Raw genomic sequence first — 27,636 nt, forward strand, 5'->3', positions numbered from 1 at the left:
CACCACCCGATGCTACAGGAAGGCCATTAAGATCATCAAGGACATCAACCACCCGAGCCACTGCCTGTTCACCCCGCTGTCATCCAGAAGGCGAGGTCAGTACAGGTGCATCAAAGCTGGGACCGAGAGACTGAAAAACAGCTTCTATCTCAAGGCCATCAGACTGTTAAACAGCCACCACTAACATTGAGTGGCTACTGCCAACACACTGTCAATGCCACTGACTCTACTCCAGCCACTTTAATCATGGGAATTGATGGGAAATGATGTAAATATATCACTAGCCACTTTAAACAATGCTACCTTATATAATGTTACTTACCCTACATTATTCATCTCATATGCATACGTAGATACTGTACTCTATATCATCGACTGCATCCTTATGTAATACATGTATCACTAGCCACTTTAACTATGCCACTTGGTTTACATACTCATCTCATATGTATATACTGTACTCGATATCATCTACTGTATCTTGCCTATGCTGCTCTGTACCATCACTCATTCATATATCCTTATGTACATATTCTTTATCCCCTTACACTGTGTATAAGACAGTAGTTTTTTTTGGAATTGTTAGTTAGATTAGTTGTTCGTTATTACTGCATTGTCGGAACTAGAAGCACAAGCATTTCGCTACACTCGCATTAACATCTGCTAACCATGTGTATGTGACAAATAAATTTGATTTGATTTTGATTTGAAGTGATTAGAGCGTTGGGCCACTAACCGAAAGTTTGCTAGATCAAATCCCCAAGCTAACAAGGTAAAAATCTGTCGTTCTGATCATGGCAGTTAACCCACTGTGCCTAGGCCGTCATTGTCAATAAGAATTTGTTCTTAACTGATTTGTCTAATTAAATATTCTTATTCTTAATATTTTTATTCTCCAGCTACATGACCATTTAGTGGGGTTCAAGGCCTCACAGACACTTAATTTGTCTGATTCGTTCAATAATGGTATGGGAATAATAATGCATTTTATTTTGTAAAGTTGTTTCTTGCATTAAACAACACAACATTTCCAGTCACCTTGTCTGAAGGTCAAGCCCTGCATTTTTTTTCGTGGATTTTTTTTTCATGGAATGTAGGCATTGAACGCAACACATTGGCTGCTGCTTTCGGCTGTACGATAGAATAGCTATTAAAGTGTTATGGGATGCATTTTCTCCATTGTTGTTTTATGGTAGGCCACTCTGGTAGGTCTACATTTACGATCAAATAGCCACAGTAGCTTACTTGGCCCCTGGATTTTATACTTATTTTATACTTATACTTATTTTGTTCTGTGGCATTTCTAGGAAGGAAAGAAGGATGAATGCCCCCCCCCCCCCGGAAGATGCCAAGACAGTCTGGGTGGTGACTTCCGGCTTGCTGAAGAAAGTTGAGCTGGGGAGGTTTGCTGGCTCCTGGGTTTTGCAAAATGGATAGCCAGGGAAGGAAAGTGGTGGTTTGTGACAATGGAACCGGGGTAAGTTTATGAGTGGAAAGCTGCATATGACCGAGTTCTATTCATGCTATATTTTTCCAAGGCAGAATGGCAGGAGAACATTTTTATCTGAAACAGGAAGTGGATGATGTGTTGCTAGCGCTCTAACGTTAGCTAGTTAAGTCGGTGGGTAACGCTAGGAATGTCTGTCCGTTTTTACAATTATCTACCGCTGGCTAGCTATGTTGTCATCTTCCAATACATTCAATAAAAATCAATTTCACGGTGCAAAAATTAAATCGGCCAGTTAGCTCAAACCTATTAAATCGTTTGACCCAGCTTTCGTGTTAGTTAGTTAGCTGGTTAACTAGTCTAGTTAGGTCAGCTAACTAGCGTTAGCCAACTAACTAAATTTTCACTCAATGTTGATGTCGACATGTTTTGATGTTTTGTAAATTCACATTTGTTTCTACTGGTCCTTATGCCTCAGGTTATAACGACAGACGTAGTTAAGCTAGTTCACGTTAACCATATCCCATGCCCGTGTGTTAATAGGTAGCTGGCAATATCAGGTAGGATATCCAATCTTTTTTTATGGAACGCTATAAAATAGTTGCATCTGGGAAATAGCGTCGGGGCCGCGCTCCTCCTGACAACTGTTTCTAGGGATTCTGAGGTCCCTCCGTCATTTAGGACATAGGTAGTAAAAAGAGCTTACAGTGCTCGGATCCTTCAAATCTGGACACACCAAAGGGGTCTTAGTGGTTGTTTTTGGATTGTACTTCTGACTCTCAGCGATGTGAAGCGATGCTGGCATAGTGTGTATGCAGCTAAAAAGTGCTCACTGTGAAGGGCTGAAGAAATGAGTCAAGCGGAAGTGAGACTAGTTTCTTAACCACAGCTAGGATTCTAAGATACACACACCACACACATTCACTGCTAGGCTAGAGCTTGTGACCCTTACTCAAGTCTACTGAAGCGAACGTCACAAATATTATCAGTAATTGCTTTCTGATGCCCGAAGAAGTGTGGATTATAATTTTGCCTTAACTTAATCTCTCATTACTTCTGGGTAATTGAGATTAGTCATAATAACTAGGCTATTTTGCTTTGGGGAGTCAAATAAATCCTTTGTCTTCCACATTTGCCTCATCTCTCCACATCCTCTCCACCCCTGCTCACTCTCTCTTCCTCCTGTCTTTTAATTCAAACCAGTCCAATACAAACCATATTTATTCACATGGAAGGAACAGACCAGTATTGCCAGGGCAATATACCGTGTTAATATATATATTTTTGAATATATTATCTCTTTCTCGCTCTCTGTGTCTTTATTTTTAATCCCCGTCCCCGCAGGAATTTGTTCTTAACTGACTTGCCTTGTAAAATATTTTAACTAAAGAGAATATATAAATATCTCTCTCTCTCTGTCTCTCTCTCAGTTTGTGAAGTGTGGCTATGCAGGCTCCAACTTCCCCGAGCACATCTTCCCTGCCTTGGTGGGCAGGCCAATCATTCGCTCCACAGCCAAAGTGGGCAACATTGAGATTAAGGTAATACTACAAAGCTATCCTCTCCTGTGCAACACTCCAATGTTGGTTCAAAAGTTACCCCGACACAACAACCCTATTCCTGGACCACGAAGCATGGACTAGGCTTAATCTCATCTATGTCTGACATACTGACTCCCTGAGTCTAGTAACACCTATTTTTAAAATGACATCCCTTCCTCTCTCTTTGTTTTACTGGCTGACTCTCTACTTTATGCTCCACCTCCTTCACCTGTCATCACATGATGAAGTAGAATATTGAGAAGATGGTAAGTGGTGTGAGTTCCTGGCTGGCGTGTGCAGGCCCATGTCCTCCCTGGTTGCCTAACGGAGAGATGCTGTGTTTTTTACTACATTTGGAGTGCCTTTTATTTGTTGTTGTTAGCTATATTTAATTTGTCTCTAATTGGTGTTTTATTTGGCTAATTATAACATTTTAAATACTTCTGTGGAGAAAAATGGATTCCTAATGACTAGGCGGACAGAAATCTAGTGATTATATATATATATTTTTTTAAGAGTCCACTCATTTCACTGTTTTGTTGTTCCTGTTTTTCATCTCAAGTTAGTTTAGCAGAAGGAACTTGAATGCTACATGGCCTGTGTCTGAAATGACATCCTGTTCCCTATATAGGGTCAGCATGCCTATTAAGCCCACGTACCCATTAAGCCCACGTACCCATTAAGCCCACGTACCCATTAAGCCCACGTACCCATTAAGCCCACGTACCCATTAAGCCCACGTACCCATTAAGCCCACGTACCCATTAAGCCCACGTACCCATTAAGCCCACTTACCCATTAAGCCCACGTACCCATTAAGCCCACGTACCCACGTACCCATTAAGCCCACGTACCCATTAAGCCCACGTACCCATTAAGGCCACGTGCCCATTAAGGCCACGTGCCCATTAAGCCCACGTGCCCATTAAGCCCACGTGCCCATTAAGCCCACGTGCCCATTAAGCCCACGTGCCCATTAAGCCCACGTGCCCATTAAGCCCACGTGCCCATTAAGCCCACGTGCCCATTAAGCCCACGTACCCATTAAGCCCACGTACCCATTAAGCCCACGTACCCATTAAGCCCACGTACCCATTAAGCCCACGTACCCATTAAGCCCACGTACCCATTAAGCCCACGTACCCATTAAGCCCACGTACCCATTAAGCCCACGTACCCATTAAGCCCACGTACCCATTAAGCCCACGTACCCATTAAGCCCACGTGCCCATTAAGCCCACGTGCCCATTAAGCCCACGTGCCCATTAAGCCCACGTGCCCATTAAGCCCACGTGCCCATTAAGGCCACGTGCCCATTAAGCCCACGTACCCATTAAGCCCACGTATAATAAAAAACTAGTTTTATAATCAACTTTTTCCGCTGTTTTATGTTTCAGCCAATTAATCTGGTTGTTATATCCATAACAGTTTTTTTTATTCTTAGCCAATCAGATGTTTCATGATTAAGTTATTGAGTTGTGTTCCCCTAGTGGCCAATTTCAAAACTGAAGAAAAAAACGTTGGTGTTGAGTCAACCCTCAGATAACCAATTGTTCAGACATTTTTTTGGTACCTTCTCAGATAAGTGATCATACTTTCATTTAAAATTAAGAAATTAATGTGCCTATATGCACATGCAGTGGTGGAAAAGTTCTAAATTGTCCTACTTGAGTAAAAGTAAATATACCTTTAATAGAAAATGGCTCAAGTCACCTAGTAAAATACTACTTAAGTAAATAAATACTACTTAAGTAAATAAATACTACTTAAGTAAATAAATACTACTTAAGTAAATAAATATACGTAAGTATTAAAAATAAATGCTATTGCTAAAATATAGTATCAAGTATCAAAAGTAAAAGTATAAATCATTTCAAATCAGCAATGAATATAAATGTTCTACCACAACAAAAAAATGTTATTTTGGGGAAGCATATTAGATTGTGAGTTGGGACATAAAGATTTTGTATGTGAACAACTTCTAAGACCCATTCAGCTGTTCCCAACTCCCTTCACTCGAGCTAGAGGGAGACTGTCCCGGCTGGTGCTAGCTCATGTGCGGATCACACCCCTGGTGCTAGCTCATGTGCGGATCGCACCCCTGGTGCTAGCTCATGTGCGGATCGCACCCCTGGTGCTAGCTCATGTGCGGATCACACCCCTGGTGCTAGCTCATGTGCGGATCGCACCCCTGGTGCTAGCTCATGTGCGGATCGCACCCCTGGTGCTAGCTCATGTGCGGATCGCACCCCTGGTGCTAGCTCATGTGCGGATCGCACCCCTGGTGCTAGCTCATGTGCGGATCACACCCCTGGTGCTAGCTCATGTGCGGATCACACCCCTGGTGCTAGCTCATGTGCGGATCACACCCCTGGTGCTAGCTCATGTGCGGATCGCACCCCTGGTGCTAGCTCATGTGCGGATCGCACCCCTGGTGCTAGCTCATGTGCAGATCAAACCGCTGGAACAGCGATTTTAAGGTGTTTCGATGTTCTAATAATTTGAAAGAATTCTTAGAAAACAGGGTGTTTTAATTATGTTTACTTTGATTTGGAAACACATGGGGAGGGTGTTGATATCCCTAATCAATGATGATATCCCTAATCAATGATGATATCCCTAATCAATGATGATATCCCTAATCAATGTTGATATCCCTAATCAATGTTGATATCCCTAATCAATGATGATATCCCTAATCAATGATGATATCCCTAATCAATGATGATATCCCTAATCAATGATGATATCCCTAATCAATGAACATGAACATACCTGTCTTTTGTCGTCGTTTAAGTTGATTAAAACACAAAACACTACAGTTGTGCATATTGTGCTTCTAACCCTGGTGCCTTCACCAAGATTAGAAACCTCGGTACTCTCTCCAAGATGTTTGGAGTGGACAGGTTGATGCAGAGAGAGAAGATGATGATCAGGGTTGAGTGACATCAGTGGTGGAAGACCTACAAGTGGTGGACGAACATGCAAACAAATGAGGGACAATGAGATGACTATCGGGCGACGACTCGTGCACTTTTGGCTGGGGGTCTTGTCAGATTGTGTTTTATGGTCCCCCACCGGTACCTTTAATACAACAGTACAGGGAGATTTGAAACTGTCTTGGTTTAGGAAGACAAGTTGAACTTATTAACAACAATACTAGTACAGCAAATGTCCATCAGCTTTCAGATAATGAATTGGAAGTTGTGATGGTGTGTTTGATGGTGTGTGTTTGATGGTGTGTGTGTTTGATGGTGTGTGTGATGATGGGGTTTGTAATGATGGGGTTTGTGATGATGGTGTGTGACAATGGTGTGATAGTGTGTGTGTGTGATGATGGTGTGTGTGTGATGATGGTGTGTGTGTGATGATGGTGTGTGTGTGATGATGGTGTGTGTGTGATGATGGTGTGTGTGTGATGATGGTGTGTGTGTGTGATGATGGTGTGTGTGTGTGATGATGGTGTGTGTGTGTGATGATGGTGTGTGTGTGTGATGATGGTGTGTGTGTGATGATGGTGTGTGTGTGTGATGATGGTGTGTGTGTGTGATGATGGTGTGTGTGTGATGATGGTGTGTTTGTGATGGTGGTGTGTTTGTGATGATGGTGTGTTTGATGGTGTGTGTGTGTGTGTGATGATGGGGTTTGTGATGATGATGATGTGTGATGATGGTGTGATGATGGTGTGTGTGATTGTGATGGTGATGGTGGTGTGTGATGATGGTGGTGTGTGTGTGTGTGTGATGATGGTGGTGTGTGATGTTGTGTGTACATGGTGTGTGTACATGGCTGTTGATTGGCAGAACAGACAGGATGGAAGCAGCAGGTCTTCATTGAAAACACATGGCACTGCCAGACGGGGGCTCCTTCAGTGCCTAAACACACACTGTATCAACTGTTTCTCTAACCTGGTCCTAGATCTGTTTGTCCCAACCATTGACCCTAGCAGTTGGCACAAGTCCAACCAAAACAAACAGATCTGGGACCAGGCTACGGTTTCTAAACGTGTCAAGTAGCTTCCGTGGGCAACAGTTTTCTAGTCTGCGCTGCTGAACGTCAGGCTCAGTGTGTGCCAGTGAAATAGGAAACGTTGTACTGTGTGACTAACACTTGGCTAACCAAATCATGTTGTGATTCCCAATGCCTGGTTTGCATGTAACTCTGACTGAGCCTTGCTCAAATGAGACTGAATCTGAACTTGACCTGCATGCAGATTGTCAGGCAAACTTCTCAGTTACTTGCATGTTTCTCAAGTTTAAGATTGTAGCCCTGTGCTCTGGTCAGAAAGGGAACAGGTTTTAAGAGTGAATGCATGGAAACATGCTGTTTTAAAGAATGCATGCTGGGTAATTGCTAACGGATGTGACTTGCCTCTTTTCTTGTTGAGCGCTGCTGCGTATGTGTATATCCCATTACTGTGTCTCTTTAGGTCGTCATGGAGGCAGTGTTGCCATGCCCCTCTGTTACTGCTGGTGAAAGGTGAAAGGTCAAAGGTGACGGTACAGCTAAGCTAACGGTCTGATTTCTCCAGGGCCATATTCATGAGGCCCTCCACCGATCGAACCCAAACTATCCCACGGAGAACAACACCAACTTTTCCAATAAGAAAAAAACGCTTGTTTCTGTTTACGGTTGCAAAATGCTTTGTCACATCGTGTGCTAATGAACACGACCCAGGGGTGTCTATCTGAACCTTAAACCCCTCAACGTCTACAGGACCTGATGGTGGGCGACGAGGCCAGCGAGCTGCGCTCCATGCTAGAGGTCAACTACCCCATGGAGAACGGCATCGTCAGGAACTGGGACGACATGAAGCACCTGTGGGACTACACCTTCGGGCCTGAGAAGCTCAACATCGACTCCAGGAACTGCAAGATCCTGCTCACCGAGCCGCCCATGAACCCCACCAAGAACCGAGAGAAGATCATTGAGGTGTGTATGTCGGAGGGGGGGGGGGGTGTGTAGCAAGTTGACTCCAAGTGCATAGCAACAGCTAGCTACCACTCTAACCTCATTACCGTATGAGAACTAATGTAGGAACATCTGTGTGAGGGTCAGTGGGGTCAGCATTAACAGAGCTCTAAAGCTGTGTGAGGGTCAGTGGGGTCAGCATTAACAGAGCTCTAAAGCTGTGTGAGGGTCAGTGGGGTCAGCATTAACAGAGCTCTAAAGCTGTGTGAGGGTCAGTGGGGTCAGCATTAACAGAGCTCTAAAGCTGTGTGAGGGTCAGTGGGGTCAGCATTAACAGAGCTCTAAAGCTGTGTGAGGGTCAGTGGGGTCAGCATTAACAGAGCTCTAAAGCTGTGTGAGGGTCAGTGGGGTCAGCATTAACAGAGCTCTAAAGCTGTGTGAGGGTCAGTGGGGTCAGCATTAACAGAGCTCTAAAGCTGTGTGAGTGTTACACATTTTCATCATTACATTTTCATCATTACAGTCTTTTAAAGTTGTCTTTCTGTCTCTGGTAGGTGATGTTTGAGACGTATCAGTTCTCAGGGGTCTACATTGCTATCCAGGCTGTGCTGACGCTCTACGCCCAAGGTACTAGACTAGAGGAACACACAGCCTCTTCAACTCTCTCTGGTTCACTTTAAGCCCCAACTCAACACAGCTTACTCCCTCCCATTCAGAGGGTTTGTGAAACGTATCGTGGGTGTGTTAATTATGTTACTCTGTGTGTGTGTGTGTCTGACCTCTGTGTGTGTGTGTGTGTCTGACCTCTGTGTGTGTGTGTGTCTGACCTCTGTGTGTGTGTGTCTGACCTCTGTGTGTGTGTGTCTGACCTCTGTGTGTGTGTGTGTGTGTCTGACCTCTGTGTGTGTGTGTGTGTGTCTGACCTCTGTGTGTGTGTGTGTGTGTCTGACCTCTGTGTGTGTGTGTGTCTGACCTCTGTGTGTGTGTGTGTGTGTGTGTGTCTGACCTCTGTGTGTGTGTGTGTGTGTTGTGTCTGACCTCTGTGTGTGTGTGTGTCTGACCTCTGTGTGTGTGTGTGTCTGACCTCTTGTGTGTGTGTGTGTCTGACCTCTGTGTGTGTGTGTGTCTGACCTCTGTGTGTGTGTGTGTCTGACCTCTGTGGTGTGTTGTGTGTGTCTGACCTCTGTGTGTGTGTGTTGTCTGACCTCTGTGTGTGTGTGTGTGTCTGACCTCTGTGTGTGTGTGTGTGTCTGACCTCTGTGTGTGTGTGTGTGTCTGACCTCTGTGTGTGTGTGTGTGTGTGTCTGACCTCTGTGTGTGTGTGTGTCTGACCTCTGTGTGTGTGTGTCTGACCTCTGTGTGTGTGTGTGTGTGTCTGACCTCTGTGTGTGTGTGTGTCTGACCTCTGTGTGTGTGTGTCTGACCTCTGTGTGTGTGTGTCTGACCTCTGTGTGTGTGTGTGTCTGACCTCTGTGTGTGTGGTGTCTGACCTCTGTGTGTGTGTGTCTGACCTCTGTGTGTGTGTGTCTGACCTCTGTGTGTGTGTGTCTGACCTCTGTGTGTGTGTGTCTGACCTCTGTGTGTGTGTGTCTGACCTCTGTGTGTGTGTGTCTGACCTCTGTGTGTGTGTGTCTGACCTCTGTGTGTGTGTGTGTGTCTGACCTCTGTGTGTGTGTGTGTGTGTCTGACCTCTGTGTGTGTGTGTGTGTGTCTGACCTCTGTGTGTGTGTGTGTGTGTCTGACCTCTGTGTGTGTGTGTGTGTCTGACCTCTGTGTGTGTGTGTCTGACCTCTGTGTGTGTGTGTGTCTGACCTCTGTGTGTGTGTGTGTGTCTGACCTCTGTGTGTGTGTGTGTCTGACCTCTGTGTGTGTGTGTGTCTGACCTCTGTGTGTGTGTGTGTGTCTGACCTCTGTGGTGTGTGTGTCTGACCTCTGTGTGTGTGTGTGTCTGACCTCTGTGTGTGTGTGTGTGTCTGACCTCTGTGTGGTGTGTGTGTGTCTGACCTCTGTGTGTGTGTGTGTGGTCTGACCTCTGTGTGTGTGTGTGTGTCTGACCTCTGTGTGTGTGTGTGTGTCTGACCTCTGTGTGTGTGTGTGTTGTGTCTGACCTCTGTGTGTGTGTGTGTGTGTCTGACCTCTGTGTGTGTTGTGTGTGTCTGACCTCTGTGTGGTGTGTGTGTGTCTGACCTCTGTGTGTGTGTGTGTGTCTGACCTCTGTGTGTGTGTGTGTGTCTGACCTCTGTGGTGTGTGTGTGTCTGACCTCTGTGTGTGTGTGTGTCTGACCTCTGTGTGTGTGTGTGTCTGACCTCTGTTGTTGTGTGTGTCTGACCTCTGTGTGTGTGTGTGTGTCTGACCTCTGTGTGTGTGTGTGTGTCTGACCTCTGTGTGTGTGTGTGTGTCTGACCTCTGTGTGGTGTGTGTGTGTCTGACCTCTGTGTGTGTGTGTGTGTGTCTGACCTCTGTGTGTGTGTGTGTGTCTGACCTCTGTGTGTGTGTGTGTGGTCTGACCTCTGTGTGTGTGTGTGTGTGTCTGACCTCTGTGTGTGTGTGTGTGTGTCTGACCTCTGTGTGTGTGTGTGTGTGTCTGACCTCTGTGTGTGTGTGTGTCTGACCTCTGTGTGTGTGTGTGTGTCTGACCTCTGTGTGTGTGTGTGTGTGTGTCTGACCTCTGTGTGTGTGTGTGTGTGTCTGACCTCTGTGTGTGTGTGTGTGTGTCTGACCTCTGTGTGTGTGTGTGTGTGTCTGACCTCTGTGTGTGTGTGTTGTGTGTCTGACCTCTGTGTGTGTGTGTGTGTCTGACCTCTGTGTGTGTGTGTGTGTGTGTCTGACCTCTGTGTTGTGTGTGTGTGTCCTGACCTCTGTGTGTGTTGTGTGTGTCTGACCTCTGTGTGTGTGTGTGTGTGTCTGACCTCTGTGTGTGTGTGTGTGTCTGACCTTCTGTGTGTTGCTGACCTCTGTGTGTGTGTGTGTGTCTGACCTCTGTGTGTGTGTGTGTGTGTCTGACCTCTGTGTGTGTGTGTGTGTGTCTGACCTCTGTGTGTGTGTGTTGTCTGACCTCTGTGTGTGTGTGTGTGTGTCTGACCTCTGTGTTGTGTGTGTGTGTGTGTCTGAACCTCTGTGTGTGTGTGTGTGTGTCTGACCTCTGTGGTGTGTGTGTGTGTGTCTGACCTCTGGTGTGTGTGTGTGTGTGTGTCTGACCTCTGTGTGTGTGTGTGTGTGTGTCTGACCTCTGTGTGTGTGTGTGTGTCTGACCTCTGTGTGTGTGTGTGTGTGTGTCTGACCTCTGTGTGTGTGTGTGTCTGACCTCTGTGTGTGTGTGGTGTCTGACCTCTGTGTGTGTGGTGTGTCTGACCTCGTGTGTGTGTGTGTCTGACCTCTGTGTGTGTGTGTCTGACCTCTGTGTGTGTGTGTGTCTGACCTCTGGGTGTGTGTGTGTGTGTCTGACTCTGTGTGGGGTGTGTGTGTCTGACCATCTGTGTGTGTGTGTGTGTGTCTGACCTCTGTGTGTGTGTGTGTGTGTCTGACCTCTGTGTGTGTGTGTCTGACCTCTGTGTGTGTGTGTCTGACCTCTGTGTGTGTGTCTGACCTCTGTGTGTGTGTGTGTGTGTGTGTGTCTGACCTCTGTGTGTGTTGTGTGTCTGACCTCTGTGTGTGTGTGTGTTTGACCTCTGTGTGTGTTGTGTTGACCTCTGTGTGTGTGTGTGTCTGACCTGTGTGTGTGTGTGTGTGTCTGACCTCTGTGTGTGTGTGTCTGACGTGTCTGACCTCTGTGTGTGTGTGTCTGACGTGTCTGACGTGTCTGACGTGTGTGTGTGTGTCTGACGTGTGTGTCTGACCTGTGTGTGTGTGTGTGTCTGACCTCTGTGTGTGTGTGTGTGTGTGTGTGTGTCTGACCTCTGTGTGTCTGACCGGTGTGTGTGTGTGTGTGTGTCTGACCTCTGTGTGTGTGTGTGTGTGTTTGACCTCTGTGTGTGTGTGTGTGTTTGACCTCTGTGTGTGTGTGTGTGTGTTTGACCTCTGTGTGTGTGTGTGTGTCTGACCTCTGTGTGTGTGTGTGTGTGTGTGTCTGACCTCTGTGTGTGTGTGTGTGTGTGTGTCTGACCTCTGTGTGTGTGTGTGTGTGTTTGACCTCTGTGTGTGTGTGTTTGACCTCTGTGTGTGTGTGTGTTTGACCTCTGTGTGTGTGTGTCTGACGTGTGTGTGTGTGTCTGACGTGTGTGTGTGTGTCTGACGTGTGTGTGTGTGTCTGACGTGTGTGTGTGTGTCTGACGTGTGTGTGTGTGTCTGACGTGTGTGTGTGTGTGTGTGTCTGACCTGTGTGTGTGTGTGTGTGTCTGACCTGTGTGTGTGTGTGTGTGTCTGACCTCTGTGTGTGTGTGTGTCTGACCTCTGTGTGTGTGTGTGTCTGACCTCTGTGTGTGTGTGTGTTTGACCTCTGTGTGTGTGTGTGTTTGACCTCTGTGTGTGTGTGTGTCTGACCTCTGTCTGTGTGTGTGTCTGACCTGTGTGTGTGTGACCACTGTGTGTGCGCGTGAGTGTCTGACCTCTCTGTGTGTGCGCGAGTGTCTGACCTCTCTGTGTGTTTCTGCCCTCAGGCCTGCTGACAGGTGTTGTGGTGGACTCTGGGGACGGTGTGACACACATCTGTCCGGTGTACGAGGGCTTCAGCTTGCCCCATCTGACACGACGCCTGGACATCGCTGGGAGGGACATAACCCGCTACCTCATTAAGGTACCTCTGACCCCTGGATCTCATACACATTGATTGCCCCCTCATTCACTGTTTTGGTTAAATGGAGTACAACTATAGAAAGCAGAGAATGGAACGCGGCAGGTTAGGAGAATGGAACGCGGCAGGTTAGGAGAATGGAACGCGGCAGGTTAGGAGAATGGAACGCGGCAGGTTAGGAGAATGGAACGCGGCAGGTTAGGAGAATGGAACGCGGCAGGTTAGGAGAATTGGGTTATGGTTGTCCCCGATGCGACTGGAACATGCAGCTTTTGGTCTGTAGTTGTACTCCACCCAGCTACGGTCCTCATTCACTGTCCCAGTTCTGTCCTGTGGAAAAGCCTAGTGGTTAGAGCGTTGGGCCGGTAACCAGCAGGCAGCCTAGTGGTTAGAGCGTTGGGCCGGTAACCAGCAGGTAGCCTAGTGGTTAGAGCGTTGGGCCCAGTAACCAGCAGGTAGCATAGTGGTTAGAGCGTTGGGCCGGTAACCAGCAGGTAGCCTAGTGGTTTGAGCGTTGGGCCGGTAACCAGCAGGCAGCCTAGTGGTTAGAGCGTTGGGCCGGTAACCAGCAGGTAGCCTAGTGGTTAGAGCGTTGGGCCGGTAACCAGCAGGCAGCCTAGTGGTTAGAGCGTTGGGCCGGTAACCAGCAGGTAGCCTAGTGGTTAGAGTGTTGGGCCAGTAACCAGCAGGTAGCCTAGTGGTTAGAGCGTTGGGCCGGTAACCAGCAGGCAGCCTAGTGGTTAGAGCGTTGGGCCGGTAACAGCAGGTAGCCTAGTGGTTAGAGCGTTGGGCCCAGTAACCAGCAGGTAGCATAGTGGTTAGAGCGTTGGGCCGGTAACCAGCAGGTAGCCTAGTGGTTTGAGCGTTGGGCCCGGTAACCAGCAGGTAGCCTAGTGGTTAGAGCGTTGGGCCGGTAACCAGCAGGTAGCCTAGTGGTTAGAGCGTTGGGCCGGTAACCAGCAGGCAGCCTAGTGGTTAGAGCGTTGGGGCCGGTAACCAGCAGGTAGCCTAGTGGTTAGAGCGTTGGGCCCAGTAACCAGCAGGTAGCATAGTGGTTAGAGCGTTGGGCCGGTAACCAGCAGGTAGCCTAGTGGTTTGAGCGTTGGGCCCGGTAACCAGCAGGTAGCCTAGTGGTTAGAGCGTTGGGCCGGTAACCAGCAGGTAGCCTAGTGGTTAGAGCGTTGGGCCGGTAACCAGCAGGCAGCCTAGTGGTTAGAGCGTTGGGCCGGTAACCAGCAGGTAGCCTAGTGGTTAGAGCGTTGGGCCGGTAACCAGCAGGCAGCCAAGTGGTTAGAGCGTTGGGCCGGTAACCAGCAGGTAGCCTAGTGGTTAGAGTGTTGGGCCAGTAACCAGCAGGTAGCCTAGTGGTTAGAGTGTTGGGCCGGTAACCAGCAGGTAGCCTAGTGGTTAGAGTGTTGGGCCAGTAACCAGCAGGTAGCCTAGTGGTTAGAGTGTTGGGCCGGTAACCAGCAGGTAGCCTAGTGGTTAGAGCGTTGGGCCGGTAACCGAAAGGTTGCTGGATCGAATCCCCAAGCTAACAGGGTAAAAATCTGTCATTCTGCCACTGAGCAAGGCAGTTTAACCCACTGTTCCCTGGGTTCTGAAGACGTGGATGTTGATTAAGGGTGATTCAGAGGGGTTGGGTTAAATGTGGAAGACACATTTCAGTTGTACAACTGACACGGTATCCCCCTTTCCCTAATAAGCTTGGTGGAAACACCTCTCTACGTCTCTGATCTCCAGCTGTTGTTGCTGAGAGGCTATGCGTTCAACCACTCGGCGGACTTTGAGACGGTGCGTATGATGAAGGAGAAGCTGTGCTACGTGGGTTACAACATCGAACAGGAGCAGAAACTGGCTCTGGAGACCACCGTGCTGGTCGAGTCCTACCAGGTCAGTACCACTGTCCTTCTGGGTCAGTACCACTGTCCTTCTGGGTCAGTACCACTGTCCTACTGGGTCTGTCCTACCGGGTCTGTCCTACCGGGTCAGTACCACAGTCTTACCGGGTCAGTCCTACCAGGTCAGTACCACTGTCCTACCGGGTCAGTCCTACCAGGTCAGTACCACTGTCCTACTGGGTCAGACCTACCAGATCAGTACCACTGTCCTACTGGGTCAGTTCTACCAGGTCAGTACCACTGTCCTACCGGGTCAGTACCACTGTCCTACCAGGTGAGTCGGACCAGGTCAGTAACTAACCTCTTTGCTGGTTGAGTCCTGCACGGTCAGTGTAAATAGACCCCTAGTGACCAATTCAGAACTTTTGGACCACATTTTTGGACCCTAAATAACAGGCCAGTATCAATAGCGTTTAGCAGCTGTTTTGTTGTTGTCTGGAGCTTCAATCTAAAATAACATATTTATGGTGCATAGAACCCCCCAATGACCCCCACAGAATATACCCCCACACGACTGAGAATATACCCCCACACGACTGAGAATATACCCCCACACGACTCTGAGCAGCTGATGAGTAACAGAATATACCACCACATGACTCTGAGCAGCTGATGAGTAACAGAATATACCCCCACACGACTCTGAGCAGCTGATGAGTAACAGAATATACCCCTTCACGACTCTGAGAATATACCCCCACACGACTGAGTAGCTGATGAGTAACAGAATATACCACCACACGACTCTGAGCAGCTGATGAGTAACAGAATATACCACCACACCACACGACTCTGAGCAGATGATGAGTAACAGAATATACCACCACACGACTCTGAGCAGCTGATGAGTAACAGAATATACCTCCACACGACTCTGAGCAGCTGATGAGTAACAGAATATACCACCACACGACTGAGTAGCTGATGAGTAACAGAATATACCACCACACCACACGACTCTGAGCAGCTGATGAGTAACAGAATATACCACCACACGACTCTGAGCAGCTGATGAGTAACAGAATATACCACCACACCACTCTGAGCAGCTGATGAGTAACAGAATATACCACCACACCACTCTGAGCAGCTGATGAGTAACAGAATATTCCACACCACACCACTCTGAGCAGCTGATGAGTAACAGAATATACCACCACACCACACGACTCTGAGCAGCTGATGAGTAACAGAATATACCACCACACCACACGACTCTGAGCAGCTGATGAGTAACAGAATATACCACCACACGACTCTGAGCAGCTGATGAGTAACAGAATATACCACCACACGACTCTGAGCAGCTGATGAGTAACAGAATATACCACCACACCACACGACTCTGAGCAGCTGATGAGTAACAGAATATACCACCACACGACTCTGAGCAGCTGATGAGTAACATAATATACCTCCACACGACTCTGAGCAGCTGATGAGTAACAGAATATACCACCACACGACTGAGTAGCTGATGAGTAACAGAATATACCACCACACGACTCTGAGCAGCTGATGAGTAACAGAATATACCACCACACCACACGACTCTGAGCAGCTGATGAGTAAAAGAATATACCACCACACCACACGACTCTGAGCAGCTGATGAGTAACAGAATATACCACCACACGACTCTGAGCAGCTGATGAGTAACAGAATATACCACCACACCACTCTGAGCAGCTGATGAGTAACAGAATATACCACCACACGACTCTGAGCAGCTGATGAGTAACAGAATATACCACCACACGACTCTGAGCAGCTGATGAGTAACAGAATATACCCCCACACGACTCTGAGTAGCTGATGAGTAACAGAATATACCACCACACCACTCTGAGCAGCTGATGAGTAACAGAATATACCACCACACCACTCTGAGCAGCTGATGAGTAACAGAATATACCATACCACACCACTCTGAGCAGCTGATGAGTAACAGAATATACCACCACACGACTCTGAGTAGCTGATGAGTAACAGAATATATCACCACACGACTCTGAGTAGCTGATGAGTAACAGAATATACCACCACACCACACCACTCTGAGTAGCTGATGAGTAACAGAATATACCACCACACCACACGACTCTGAGCAGCTGATAAGTAACAGAATATAACACCACACCACACGACTCTGAGCAGCTGATGAGTAACAGAATATACCACCACACCACTCTGAGCAGCTGATGAGTAACAGAATATACCACCACACGACTCTGAGCAGCTGATGAGTAACAGAATATACCACCACACGACTCTGAGTAGCTGATGAGTAACAGAATATATCACCACACGACTCTGAGTAGCTGATGAGTAACAGAATATACCACCACACCACACCACTCTGAGTAGCTGATGAGTAACAGAATATACCACCACACCACACGACTCTGAGCAGCTGATAAGTAACAGAATATAACACCACACCACACGACTCTGAGCAGCTGATGAGTAACAGAATATACCACCACACCACTCTGAGCAGCTGATGAGTAACAGAATATACCACCACACGACTCTGAGCAGCTGATGAGTAACAGAATATACCACCACACGACTCTGAGTAGCTGATGAGTAACAGAATATATCACCACACGACTCTGAGTAGCTGATGAGTAACAGAATATACCACCACACCACACCACTCTGAGTAGCTGATGAGTAACAGAATATACCACCACACCACACGACTCTGAGCAGCTGATAAGTAACAGAATATAACACCACACCACACGACTCTGAGCAGCTGATGAGTAACAGAATATACCACCACACCACTCTGAGCAGCTGATGAGTAACAGAATATACCACCACACGACTCTGAGCAGCTGATGAGTAACAGAATATACCACCACACCACACGACTCTGAGCAGCTGATAAGTAACAGAATATAACACCACACCACACGACTCTGAGCAGCTGATGAGTAACAGAATATACCACCACACCACTCTGAGCAGCTGATGAGTAACAGAATATACCACCACACGACTCTGAGCAGCTGATGAGTAACAGAATATACCCCCACACCACACGACTCTGAGCAGCTGATAAGTAACAGAATATACCACCACACGACTCTGAGCAGCTGATGAGTAACAGAATATACCCCCACACCACACGACTCTGAGCAGCTGATGAGTAACAGAATATAACACCACACCACACGACTCTGAGCAGCTGATAAGTAACAGAATATACCACCACACGACTCTGAGCAGCTGATGAGTAACAGAATATACCCCCACACCACACGACTCTGAGCAGCTGATGAGTAACAGAATATACCCCCACACCACACCACTTTTTTATTTTTTTATTTTTTATTTCACCTTTATTTAACCAGGTAGGCTAGTTGAGAACACCTTTATTTAACCAGGTAGGCTAGTTGAGAACACCTTTATTTAACCAGGTAGGCTAGTTGAGAACACCTTTATTTAACCAGGTAGGCTAGTTGAGAACACCTTTATTTAACCAGGTAGGCTAGTTGAGAACACCTTTATTTAACCAGGTAGGCTAGTTGAGAACACCTTTATTTAACCAGGTAGGCTAGTTGAGAACACCTTTATTTAACCAGGTAGGCTAGTTGAGAACACCTTTATTTAACCAGGTAGGCTAGTTGAGAACAAGTTCTCATTTGCAACTGCGACCTGGCCAAGATAAAGCATAGCAGTGTGAGCATACAACAAAGAGTTACACATGGAGTAAACAATTAACAAGTCAATAACACAGTAGAAAACGAAGGGGGGGTCTATATACAATGTGTGCAAAAGGCATGAGGAGGTAGGCAAATAATTACAATTTTGCAGATTAACACTGGAGTGATAAAAGATCAGATGGTCATGTACAGGTAGAGATATTGGTGTGCAGAAGAGCAGAAAAGTAAATAAATAAAAACAGTACGGGGATGAGGTAGGTGAAAAGGGTGGGCTATTTACCAATAGACTATGTACAGCTGCAGCGATCGGTTAGCTGCTCAGATAGCTGATGTTTGAAGTTGGTGAGGGAGATAAAAGTCTCCAACTTCAGCGATTTTTGCAATTCGTTCCAGTCACAGGCAGCAGAGTACTGGAACGAAAGGCGGCCAAATGAGGTGTTGGCTTTAGGGATGATCAGTGAGATACACCTGCTGGAGCGCGTGCTACGGATGGGTGTTGCCATCGTGACCAGTGAGCTGAGATAAGGCGGAGCTTTACCTAGCATAGACTTGTAGATGACCTGGAGCCAGTGGGTCTGGCGACGAATATGTAGCGAGGGCCAGCCGACTAGAGCATACAAGTCGCAGTGGTGGGTGGTATAAGGTGCTTTAGTGACAAAACGGATGGCACTGTGATAGACTGCATCCAGTTTGCTGAGTAGAGTGTTGGAAGCCATTTTGTAGATGACATCGCCGAAGTCGAGGATCGGTAGGATAGTCAGTTTTACTAGGGTAAGCTTGGCGGCTTGAGTGAAGGAGGCTTTGTTGCGGAATAGAAAGCCGACTCTTGATTTGATTTTCGATTGGAGATGTTTGATATGAGTCTGGAAGGAGAGTTTGCAGTCTAGCCAGACACCTAGGTACTTATAGACGTCCACATATTCTAGGTCGGAACCATCCAGGGTGGTGATGCTAGTCGGGCATGCAGGTGCAGGCAGCGACCGGTTGAAAAGCATGCATTTGGTTTTACTAGCGTTTAAGAGCAGTTGGAGGCCACGGAAGGAGTGTTGTATGGCATTGAAGCTTGTTTGGAGGTTAGATAGCACAGTGTCCAAAGACGGGCCGAAAGTATATAGAATGGTGTCGTCTGCGTAGAGGTGGATCAGGGAATCGCCCGCAGCAAGAGCAACATCATTGATATACACAGAGAAAAGAGTCGGCCCGAGGATTGAACCCTGTGGCACCCCCATAGAGACTGCCAGAGGACCGGACAGCATGCCCTCCGATTTGACACACTGAACTCTGTCTGCAAAGTAATTGGTGAACCAGGCAAGGCAGTCATCCGAAAAAACCGAGGCTACTGAGTCTGCCGATAAGAATATGGTGATTGACAGAGTCGAAAGCCTTGGCGAGGTCGATGAAGACGGCTGCACAGTACTGTCTTTTATCGATGGCGGTTATGATGTCGTTTAGTACCTAAGTAGCTGATGAGTAACAGAATATACCACCACACCACACCACTCTGAGCAGCTGATGAGTAACAGAATATACCACCACACGACTCTGAGCAGCTGATGAGTAACAGAATATACCACCACACCACACGACTCTGAGCAGCTGATGAGTAACAGAATATACCACCACACGACTCTGAGCAGCTGATGAGTAACAGAATATACCACCACACCACACGACTCTGAGCAGCTGATGAGTAACAGAATATACCACCACACCACACGACTCTGAGCAGCTGATGAGTAACAGAATATACCACCACACCACTCTGAGCAGCTGATGAGTAACAGAATATACCACCACACCACTCTGAGCAGCTGATGAGTAACAGAATATATCACCACACGACTCTGAGTAGCTGATGAGTAACAGAATATACCACCACACCACACCACTCTGAGTAGCTGATGAGTAACAGAATATACCACCACACCACACCACTCTGAGTAGCTGATGAGTAACAGAATATACCACCACACCACACCACTCTGAGTAGCTGATGAGTAACAGAATATACCACCACACCACACGACTCTGAGCAGCTGATAAGTAACAGAATATACCACCACACCACACGATTCTGAGCAGCTGATGAGTAACAGAATATACCACCACACCACACGACTCTGAGCAGCTGATGAGTAACAGAATATACCACCACACCACACCACTCTTGAGTAGCTAAGTAACAGAATATACCACCACACCACACGACTCTGAGCAGCTAAGTAACAGAATATACCACCACACCACACGACTCTGAGCAGCTGATGAGTAACAGAATATACCACCACACGACTCTGAGCAGCTGATGAGTAACAGAATATACCCCCACACGACTCTGAGCAGCTGATGAGTAACAGAATATACCACCACACCACACGACTCTGAGCAGCTGATGAGTAACAGAATATACCACCACACCACTCTGAGCAGCTGATGAGTAACAGAATATACCACCACACCACTCTGAGCAGCTGATGAGTAACAGAATATACCACCACACCACACGACTCTTGAGTAGCTGATGAGTAACAGAATATACCACCACACCACAGGGGGCTGAACACTGGATTGGTCTCTATATGTTAATGTCGGTGGAGCTTCAGAGGAACCAGGAAGTGCTGAGCAGCTTCCAGAGAGTGGGTGGAATATTCCTCCATAATATTGCTCTTCTTTCATAAGAAGGGAACTCATTATAAAACACACATCTTAAGTGTGTGTGTGTGTGAGAGAGACAAAGTGGGTAGTGTGTCTGTGGGGGCGTGACATCATATCCTTTGTGGCCACAGGGCGGCGGTGGCTGGGCAGCTCTCAACTTCCTCCCACGGCCTGAGCTGAATAGAGCCTTTACACATGCACACACACACGTACACACAACGCCAGCTACAAAGACACACACAACTCATAAAATACAGATTAACACATTTTACAGTAAATGCACACACACACACACACTCACCACCACACGTGATCATCAACAAGACACTACTACACATTCACCACACGTAAGCCTGAACAACATACACACACCACCCTCTGACTTTCAATCTCCCTCCCTCCCTCCAGCTCCCAGACGGCAGGGTGATCAAGGTGGGAGGGGAGCGTTTCGAGGCTCCAGAGGCTTTGTTCCAGCCCCATCTCATCAACGTAGAGGGAGTCGGGGTGGCAGAGCTGCTCTTCAACACTATCCATGCAGCAGACATCGACACCAGGTAACTAACACACACAGACCGACAATACACACACAGACCGACAATACACACACAGACCGACAATACACACACAGACCGACAATACACACACAGACCGACAATACACACACAGACCGACAATACACACACAGACCGACAATACACACACAGACCGACAATACACACACAGACCGACAATACACACACAGACCGACAATACACACACAGACCGACAATACACACACAGACCGACAATACACACACAGACCGACAATACACACACAGACCGACAATACACACACAGACCGACAATACACACACAGACCGACAATACACACACAGACCGACAATACACACACACAGACCGACAATACACACACACACAGACCGACAATACACACACAGACCGACAATACACAGACAGACACGCATACACACACAGACTGATAATACACAGACAGACACGCATACACACACACACAGACTGATAATACACACACACAGACCGATAATACACACACACAGAGACCGACAATACACACACACACACACACTGACAATACATACACACACAACTTTTTTTATCGTCACCTGTTTTAATCTCCCCCCTCTCTCTCCTCTCTCTCTCTGCCTCCCCCCTCTCTCTCCCCTCTCTCTCTGCCTCCCCCCTCTCACCTCTCTCTCTCTGCCTCCCCCCTCTCACCTCTCTCTCTCACCTCTCTCTCCCCCCCCCCTCTGCCCCCCCCCCCCCCCCCCCCCCCCCCCCCCCCCCCCCCCCTCTCTGCCGCCCCCCCCCCCCCCCCCCCCCCTCTCTCTGCCCCCCCCCCCCCCCCCCTCTCTCAGGTCTGAGTTCTATAAACACATAGTGTTGTCAGGTGGATCCACCATGTATCCAGGTCTTCCATCTCGACTAGAGAGGGAGCTCAAACAGCTCTACCTGGAACGCGTGCTGAAAGGCGACGTGGACAAACTCTCGGTGAGAACAACTATTTTTTTAAATATCTTTTTGTTTTTATTTAACTCTCTATTCATAAATGTAAGTCAATAACAGATTGTTATTTGCAATGATGACCTGTCTAAAGGTCCAACCAGTTCCTAATGGACCTGAAGGGTGGGAGGAAGGATGTATGTTGAAAAGTATTGGGACAGGGCCCACTTCCTCAACATGGTGCAGTGTTGTAGTTAACCCACTAGGTGGAGACAGAAGAAGCATCTCTTAAGTAGTCAGCTCATAGTACACAACAGAAGTAGAACATATAGTCGCTGCTCTACAAATCACCTTGCATCCTGAATTACTAGGCATTATATGATGAGGTCAAGATTTATCCATCCTGTGCCAAACTCCTCCCCAAACTCCTCCCCTCGGACATAATGCTGAATTGCCCCCCCCCCCCCCCCGTCTCCCTCTGTAGAAATTTAAGATCCGCATCGAGGACCCGCCGCGGCGTAAGCACATGGTGTTCCTGGGCGGGGCCGTGCTGGCGGACATCATGAAGGACAAAGATAACTTCTGGCTGACCAGGGAGGAGTACCAGGAGAAAGGTGTCAGGGTGCTGGAGAAACTGGGAGTCACTGTCAGATAAAGACCTCCACAATGTTAAAGACACCACACACAAACACACACACAAACACACACACACACACACACACACACACACACACACACACACACACACACACACACACACACACACACAGCCAAATATTCACCCAAACACTGAAGGGTCATCATAGAGAAGCACCTAGAATGTTGTATGTGTAAAACACACAGACACGGTTTCCTCCCCCATGGCAGACTAGATATCTATTTATCCTTCTTCCTCTTCTAAACAACAGAATCACAGCATCACCGTAGGGAGTGATGACGCCCTCCTTCCTCTCCTCCTGTCGTCTGATGGCCTAGTATAGTTTAGCTAAGGGTTGGTAGTAGAGTTCAGGACATCACTCCTCTAGCCCTCCTCTCCTCCTGTCTTCTGATGGTCTAGTATAGTTTAGCACAGGGTTGGTAGTAGAGTTCAGGACATCACTCCTCCAGCCCTCCTCTCCTCCTGTCTTCTGATGGCCTAGTATAGTTTAGCTAAGGGTTGGTGGTAGAGTTCAGGACATCACTCCTCCAGCCCTCCTCTCTTCCTGTCTTCTGATGGTCTAGTATAGTTTAGCACAGGGTTGGTAGTAGAGTTCAGGACACCACTCCTCCAGTCCTCCTCTCCTCCTGTCTTCTGATGGCCTAGTATAGTTTAGCACAGGGTTGGTAGTAGAGTTCAGGACACCACTCCTCCAGTCCTCCTCTCCTCCTGTCTTCTGATGGCCTAGTATAGTTTAGCACAGGGTTGGTAGTAGAGTTCAGGACACCACTCCTCCAGTCCTCCTCTCCTCCTGTCTTCTGATGGCCTAGTATAGTTTAGCACAGGGTTGGTAGTAGAGTTCAGGACACCACTCCTCCAGTCCTCCTCTCCTCCTGTCTTCTGATGGCCTAGTATAGTTTAGCACAGGGTTGGTAGTAGAGTTCAGGACACCACTCCTCCAGCCCTCCTCTCCTCCTGTCTTCTGATGGCCTAGTATAGTTTAGCACAGGGTTGGTAGGAATTTTGATAGAGTTCAGGGTGGATATCAAGTCTCCCGAAGAAAGATTTTCACAACACGGTGAAAGCAATATGGTGGAAAGTTAGTCAAGGAGTCTATTTCCACACTATGCTATTTTTTTCTGGACTAGTGCAGATCAGGGTTGAGGTCAATTTCAGTTTAGATATTTCTTTTTTTAAAGAAAGTGAAAACTGAATTGTCCCCAACCTTAAAGCAGATGAGGAGACGAGGAGAACAACGTTAGACTATTGAGACCCACCCCTAGAACAGTTAAACCTCTCCTTACCAATCACTTCAAACTTCCCTGTCCTCTTCAGGAGTCGCTAGAAGCTGTCCCTAATCGCTGATGCAGGGTCAGATGGTATCATAGAGGAGTCGCTAGAAGCTGTCCCTAATCGCTGATGCAGGGTCAGATGGTATCATAGAGGAGTCGCTAGAAGCTGTCCCTAATCGCTGATGCAGGGTCAGATGGTATCATAAAGGAGTCGCTAGAAGCTGTCCCTAATCGCTGATGCAGGGTCAGATGGTATCATAAAGGAGTCGCTAGAAGCTGTCCCTAATCACTGATGCAGGGTCAGATGGTATCATAAAGGAGTCGCTAGAAGCTGTCCCTAATCGCTGATGCAGGGTCAGATGGTATCATAAAGGAGTCGCTAGAAGCGGTCCCTAATCGCTGATGCAGGGTCAGATGGTATCTCATTTCCCAAATGGTTAAAGGGATAGTGTGAGATTTTGGCAATTAAGACTTTTTTTTCAGATGAACTTGTGGACACCAAAACAGGCTGAAGTTTCAGGCAGTCTTTTCAAACAGCTCTAAAAGGGCATCATCATTATTTTAACATTTTTCACAGTATTATTCCATCCTCATAGTATGGAAATAGATTATCATATTTTTTTTTTAACAAGTAAATCTCTTTTTTTTCACTGCACGGGTCCTTTAAGGTCAGGGTACGGTTAGGGTTGACTGATCCTAAATATGTGGTTATTTAGAGGTAACCTACCATACGTTTTTAAGGACGTCACAATCAGGATGCATCTCACACAGGCATTGGCCAGTCCAGTATACACACACACCTAGTATTCATGGAGAACTGATCCTGTTTTTATATGATGTTTTGTTTTGTATATCATGATTGATTAATTTCTCTTTTTGGGAGAGGGATGTCTTGATTCTTCTGTTGGATGTATACAGATCCTCTTTATCTTAGTTATTTTATGTTATTTTTTACAAAATGTCCTTTTTTTGTGGTGCACGACCATTTTAAAATGGAGCATATGTCATATGAAACTTCCTCCTTGCTTTTAATGAAGAATTGATGATGATGATGAGTGAGGATAGTGAAGATGATTATAAGGGACATGACCCCCTGACCTTAGTGACGGTAGTAGGGTTCAAAGGTCGGGGGTTCAGGAGTGGGGTTGTGTGAGGGTCATGATATAAAAAAAAAAACATGGTTCAATCTGAAAGTTGTACTTATGAGGTCTGTTCCAGTCGAGCTGCACACAACAACCAATGGTTATACGCCACGTCATGGACTTCACAGTCGGGTATCAGATTGACTATACAGTCACACCAGGCAGACAACCAATGGTTATACGCCACGTCATCGACTTCACAGTCGGGTATCAGATTGACTATACAGTCACACCAGGCAGACAACCAATGGTTATACGCCACGTCATCGACTTCACAGTCGGGTATCAGATTGACTATACAGTCACACCAGGCAGACAACCAATGGTTATACGCCACGTCATCGACTTCACAGTCGGGTATCAGATTGCTACATCCTATGGTATCTGTTTCCCAGACACAGATTTGTCCTGGACTAAACATTCTCCATGGAGATTTTTCATTGGAATACATTTTGAATCAGGTACCAGACTTAATCTGTCTGGTTAACTGGACCTAGATGTGGTCAGCTGATATGTTAAACACCTATCCAGCCAATGAAGGTTTAATCTGTCCGGTTAACTGGACCTAGATGTGGTCACCTATCCAGCCACTGGAGGGTTAATCTGTCTGGTTAACTGGACCTAGATGTGGTCACCTATCCAGCCACTGGAGGGTTAATCTGTCTGGTTAACTGGACCTAGATGTGGTCACCTATCCAGCCACTGGAGGGTTAATCTGTCTGGTTAACTGGACCTAGATGTGGTCACCTATCCAGCCACTGGAGGGTTAATCTGTCTGGTTAACTGGACCTAGATGTGGTCACCTATCCAGCCACTGGAGGGTTAATCTCTCTGGTTAACTGGACCTAGATGTGGTCACCTATCCAGCCACTGGAGGGTTAATCTGTCTGGTTAACTGGACCTAGATGTGGTCACCTATCCAGCCACTGGAGGGTTAATCTCTCTGGTTAACTGGACCTAGATGTGGTCACCTATCCAGCCACTGGAGGTGTAATCTCTCTGGTTAACTGGACCTAGATGTGGTCACCTATCCAGCCACTGGAGGGTTAATCTCTCTGGTTAACTGGACCTAGATGTGGTCACCTATCCAGCCACTGGAGGGTTAATCTCTCTGGTTAACTGGACCTAGATGTGGTCACCTATCCAGCCACTGGAGGGTTAATCTCTCTGGTTAACTGGACCTAGATGTGGTCACCTATCCAGCCACTGAAAGCGTAATCAGCCTGGAACATGTCCTCTGAGACGTAGTAAAAAGCTGGTATTTAAGTTCACTAGTCCGGCTCTCACCATCACAACATGATGTATGTTGGAGACACTTCTCCCCCCCCAACACAAGCCTAATATAATATTTGTTGTTTTCATAAATGTTCTATCCAGTGCCAAGAGCAGTGATTGTTATCTGGATCTTTCATCTTTTTATTTGATGTTTCTGTCTGGTCTTTTTATTTTCTTATTGTTCATAGTGTAACTGCCTAACGTCGCTGATTTAAATAAAGTAAATTGATTTATAAGTAAGTTCTTGTTGTGTGGCTCTTTCTTCTGAAGGACAAAACAGACCGAAAGGTTAACAGCAGAGGGTGACCTTCCCATCTCCTCTGACCACGGAAACATCGGACATAATTTTGTTCATTCTCCAAAGTAGAGCGAGAGAAGACGGTGAGGCATCATCTATATTATTAAAAAGAAACCACTTACGACTTGAGGTGGACCCAGAGATCTCAAAATGGTGTCCAAAGTAGAATGGGACAGGAGAGAGACGGGAGCATTATTACTTCCATCATATATGGGTTTATAGGTCACCCCCGTGGTAAATACAACACACACACCGGCCCCAGGGGGGCGAGCTGCCGGAGGAAGGAAGGAAGCAATTTCTAGTCCATAAACAAAGTAGCACTTAGGGAAAAAGACAAAAGGGAGAGAAGAGAGGAGGAACTGAGCCCAGAGCAGAGGGACTGAATAGGAGGAGGGCCGTGTTCTCGAGGATCAAAACCCTAATGTGATTGACTCCTCTACAAATGAACAATGAAGTAGATATTTATGATGCAATGTTCTGTGTAGATCAGTCGGCCTGTAATGTTGAACAAGCCTGAGGAAATGTAAACCTGGTTACACAAATTCTTTAACACCACCAGAGAATAAAGGGCTGTATCTTCTGGTCTCAAATGCAGATCCCACACCTCCTGACACTCCTGGGTTGTGTTCATTTGGCATCGCATGGAAGAAAACAGATTGAAAAACCGCCTGA

The 27,636-nt window shown here is 47.1% G+C and overlaps 1 protein-coding gene across 2 annotated transcripts; it reads left to right on the top strand.

Moving 5' to 3' along the window:
- Positions 1-1,344: 1,344 nt before the first annotated feature.
- Positions 1,345-26,906, top strand: LOC109876046 (actin-related protein 2-A-like). Of its 2 annotated transcripts, XM_031813181.1 has the most exons (10): positions 1,345-1,477; positions 2,878-2,988; positions 3,240-3,254; positions 7,705-7,920; positions 8,454-8,526; positions 12,496-12,632; positions 14,373-14,522; positions 21,268-21,413; positions 22,236-22,368; positions 22,805-26,906. In XM_031813181.1, the coding sequence occupies exons 1-10, from the start codon at positions 1,430-1,432 to the stop codon at positions 22,973-22,975; spliced, it is 1,200 nt and encodes a 399-aa protein (XP_031669041.1). In that variant the 5' UTR covers positions 1,345-1,429; the 3' UTR covers positions 22,976-26,906. The 2 variants fall into 2 exon arrangements, with proteins under 2 accessions (XP_031669041.1, XP_031669042.1); XM_031813182.1 differs by lacking the exon at positions 3,240-3,254 and having other exon boundaries at positions 1,351-1,477; positions 22,805-26,376.
- Positions 26,907-27,636: the final 730 nt, after the last annotated feature.

Source organism: Oncorhynchus kisutch, unplaced genomic scaffold, assembly GCF_002021735.2.
Source record: "Oncorhynchus kisutch isolate 150728-3 unplaced genomic scaffold, Okis_V2 Okis04b-Okis11a_hom, whole genome shotgun sequence".
Classification (NCBI taxonomy): domain Eukaryota; kingdom Metazoa; phylum Chordata; class Actinopteri; order Salmoniformes; family Salmonidae; genus Oncorhynchus; species Oncorhynchus kisutch.

Excerpts from the sequence above, each read along its gene's own strand:
- LOC109876046 (XM_031813181.1), top strand. The coding sequence starts at position 1,430 with ATGGATAGCCAGGGAAGGAAAGTGGTGGTTTGTGACAATGGAACCGGG. Across the intron at positions 12,633-14,372 it reads TAACCCGCTACCTCATTAAG|CTGTTGTTGCTGAGAGGCTA; the intron begins GTACCTCTGACC and ends TCTGATCTCCAG. Across the intron at positions 21,414-22,235 it reads GCAGCAGACATCGACACCAG|GTCTGAGTTCTATAAACACA; the intron begins GTAACTAACACA and ends CCCCTCTCTCAG.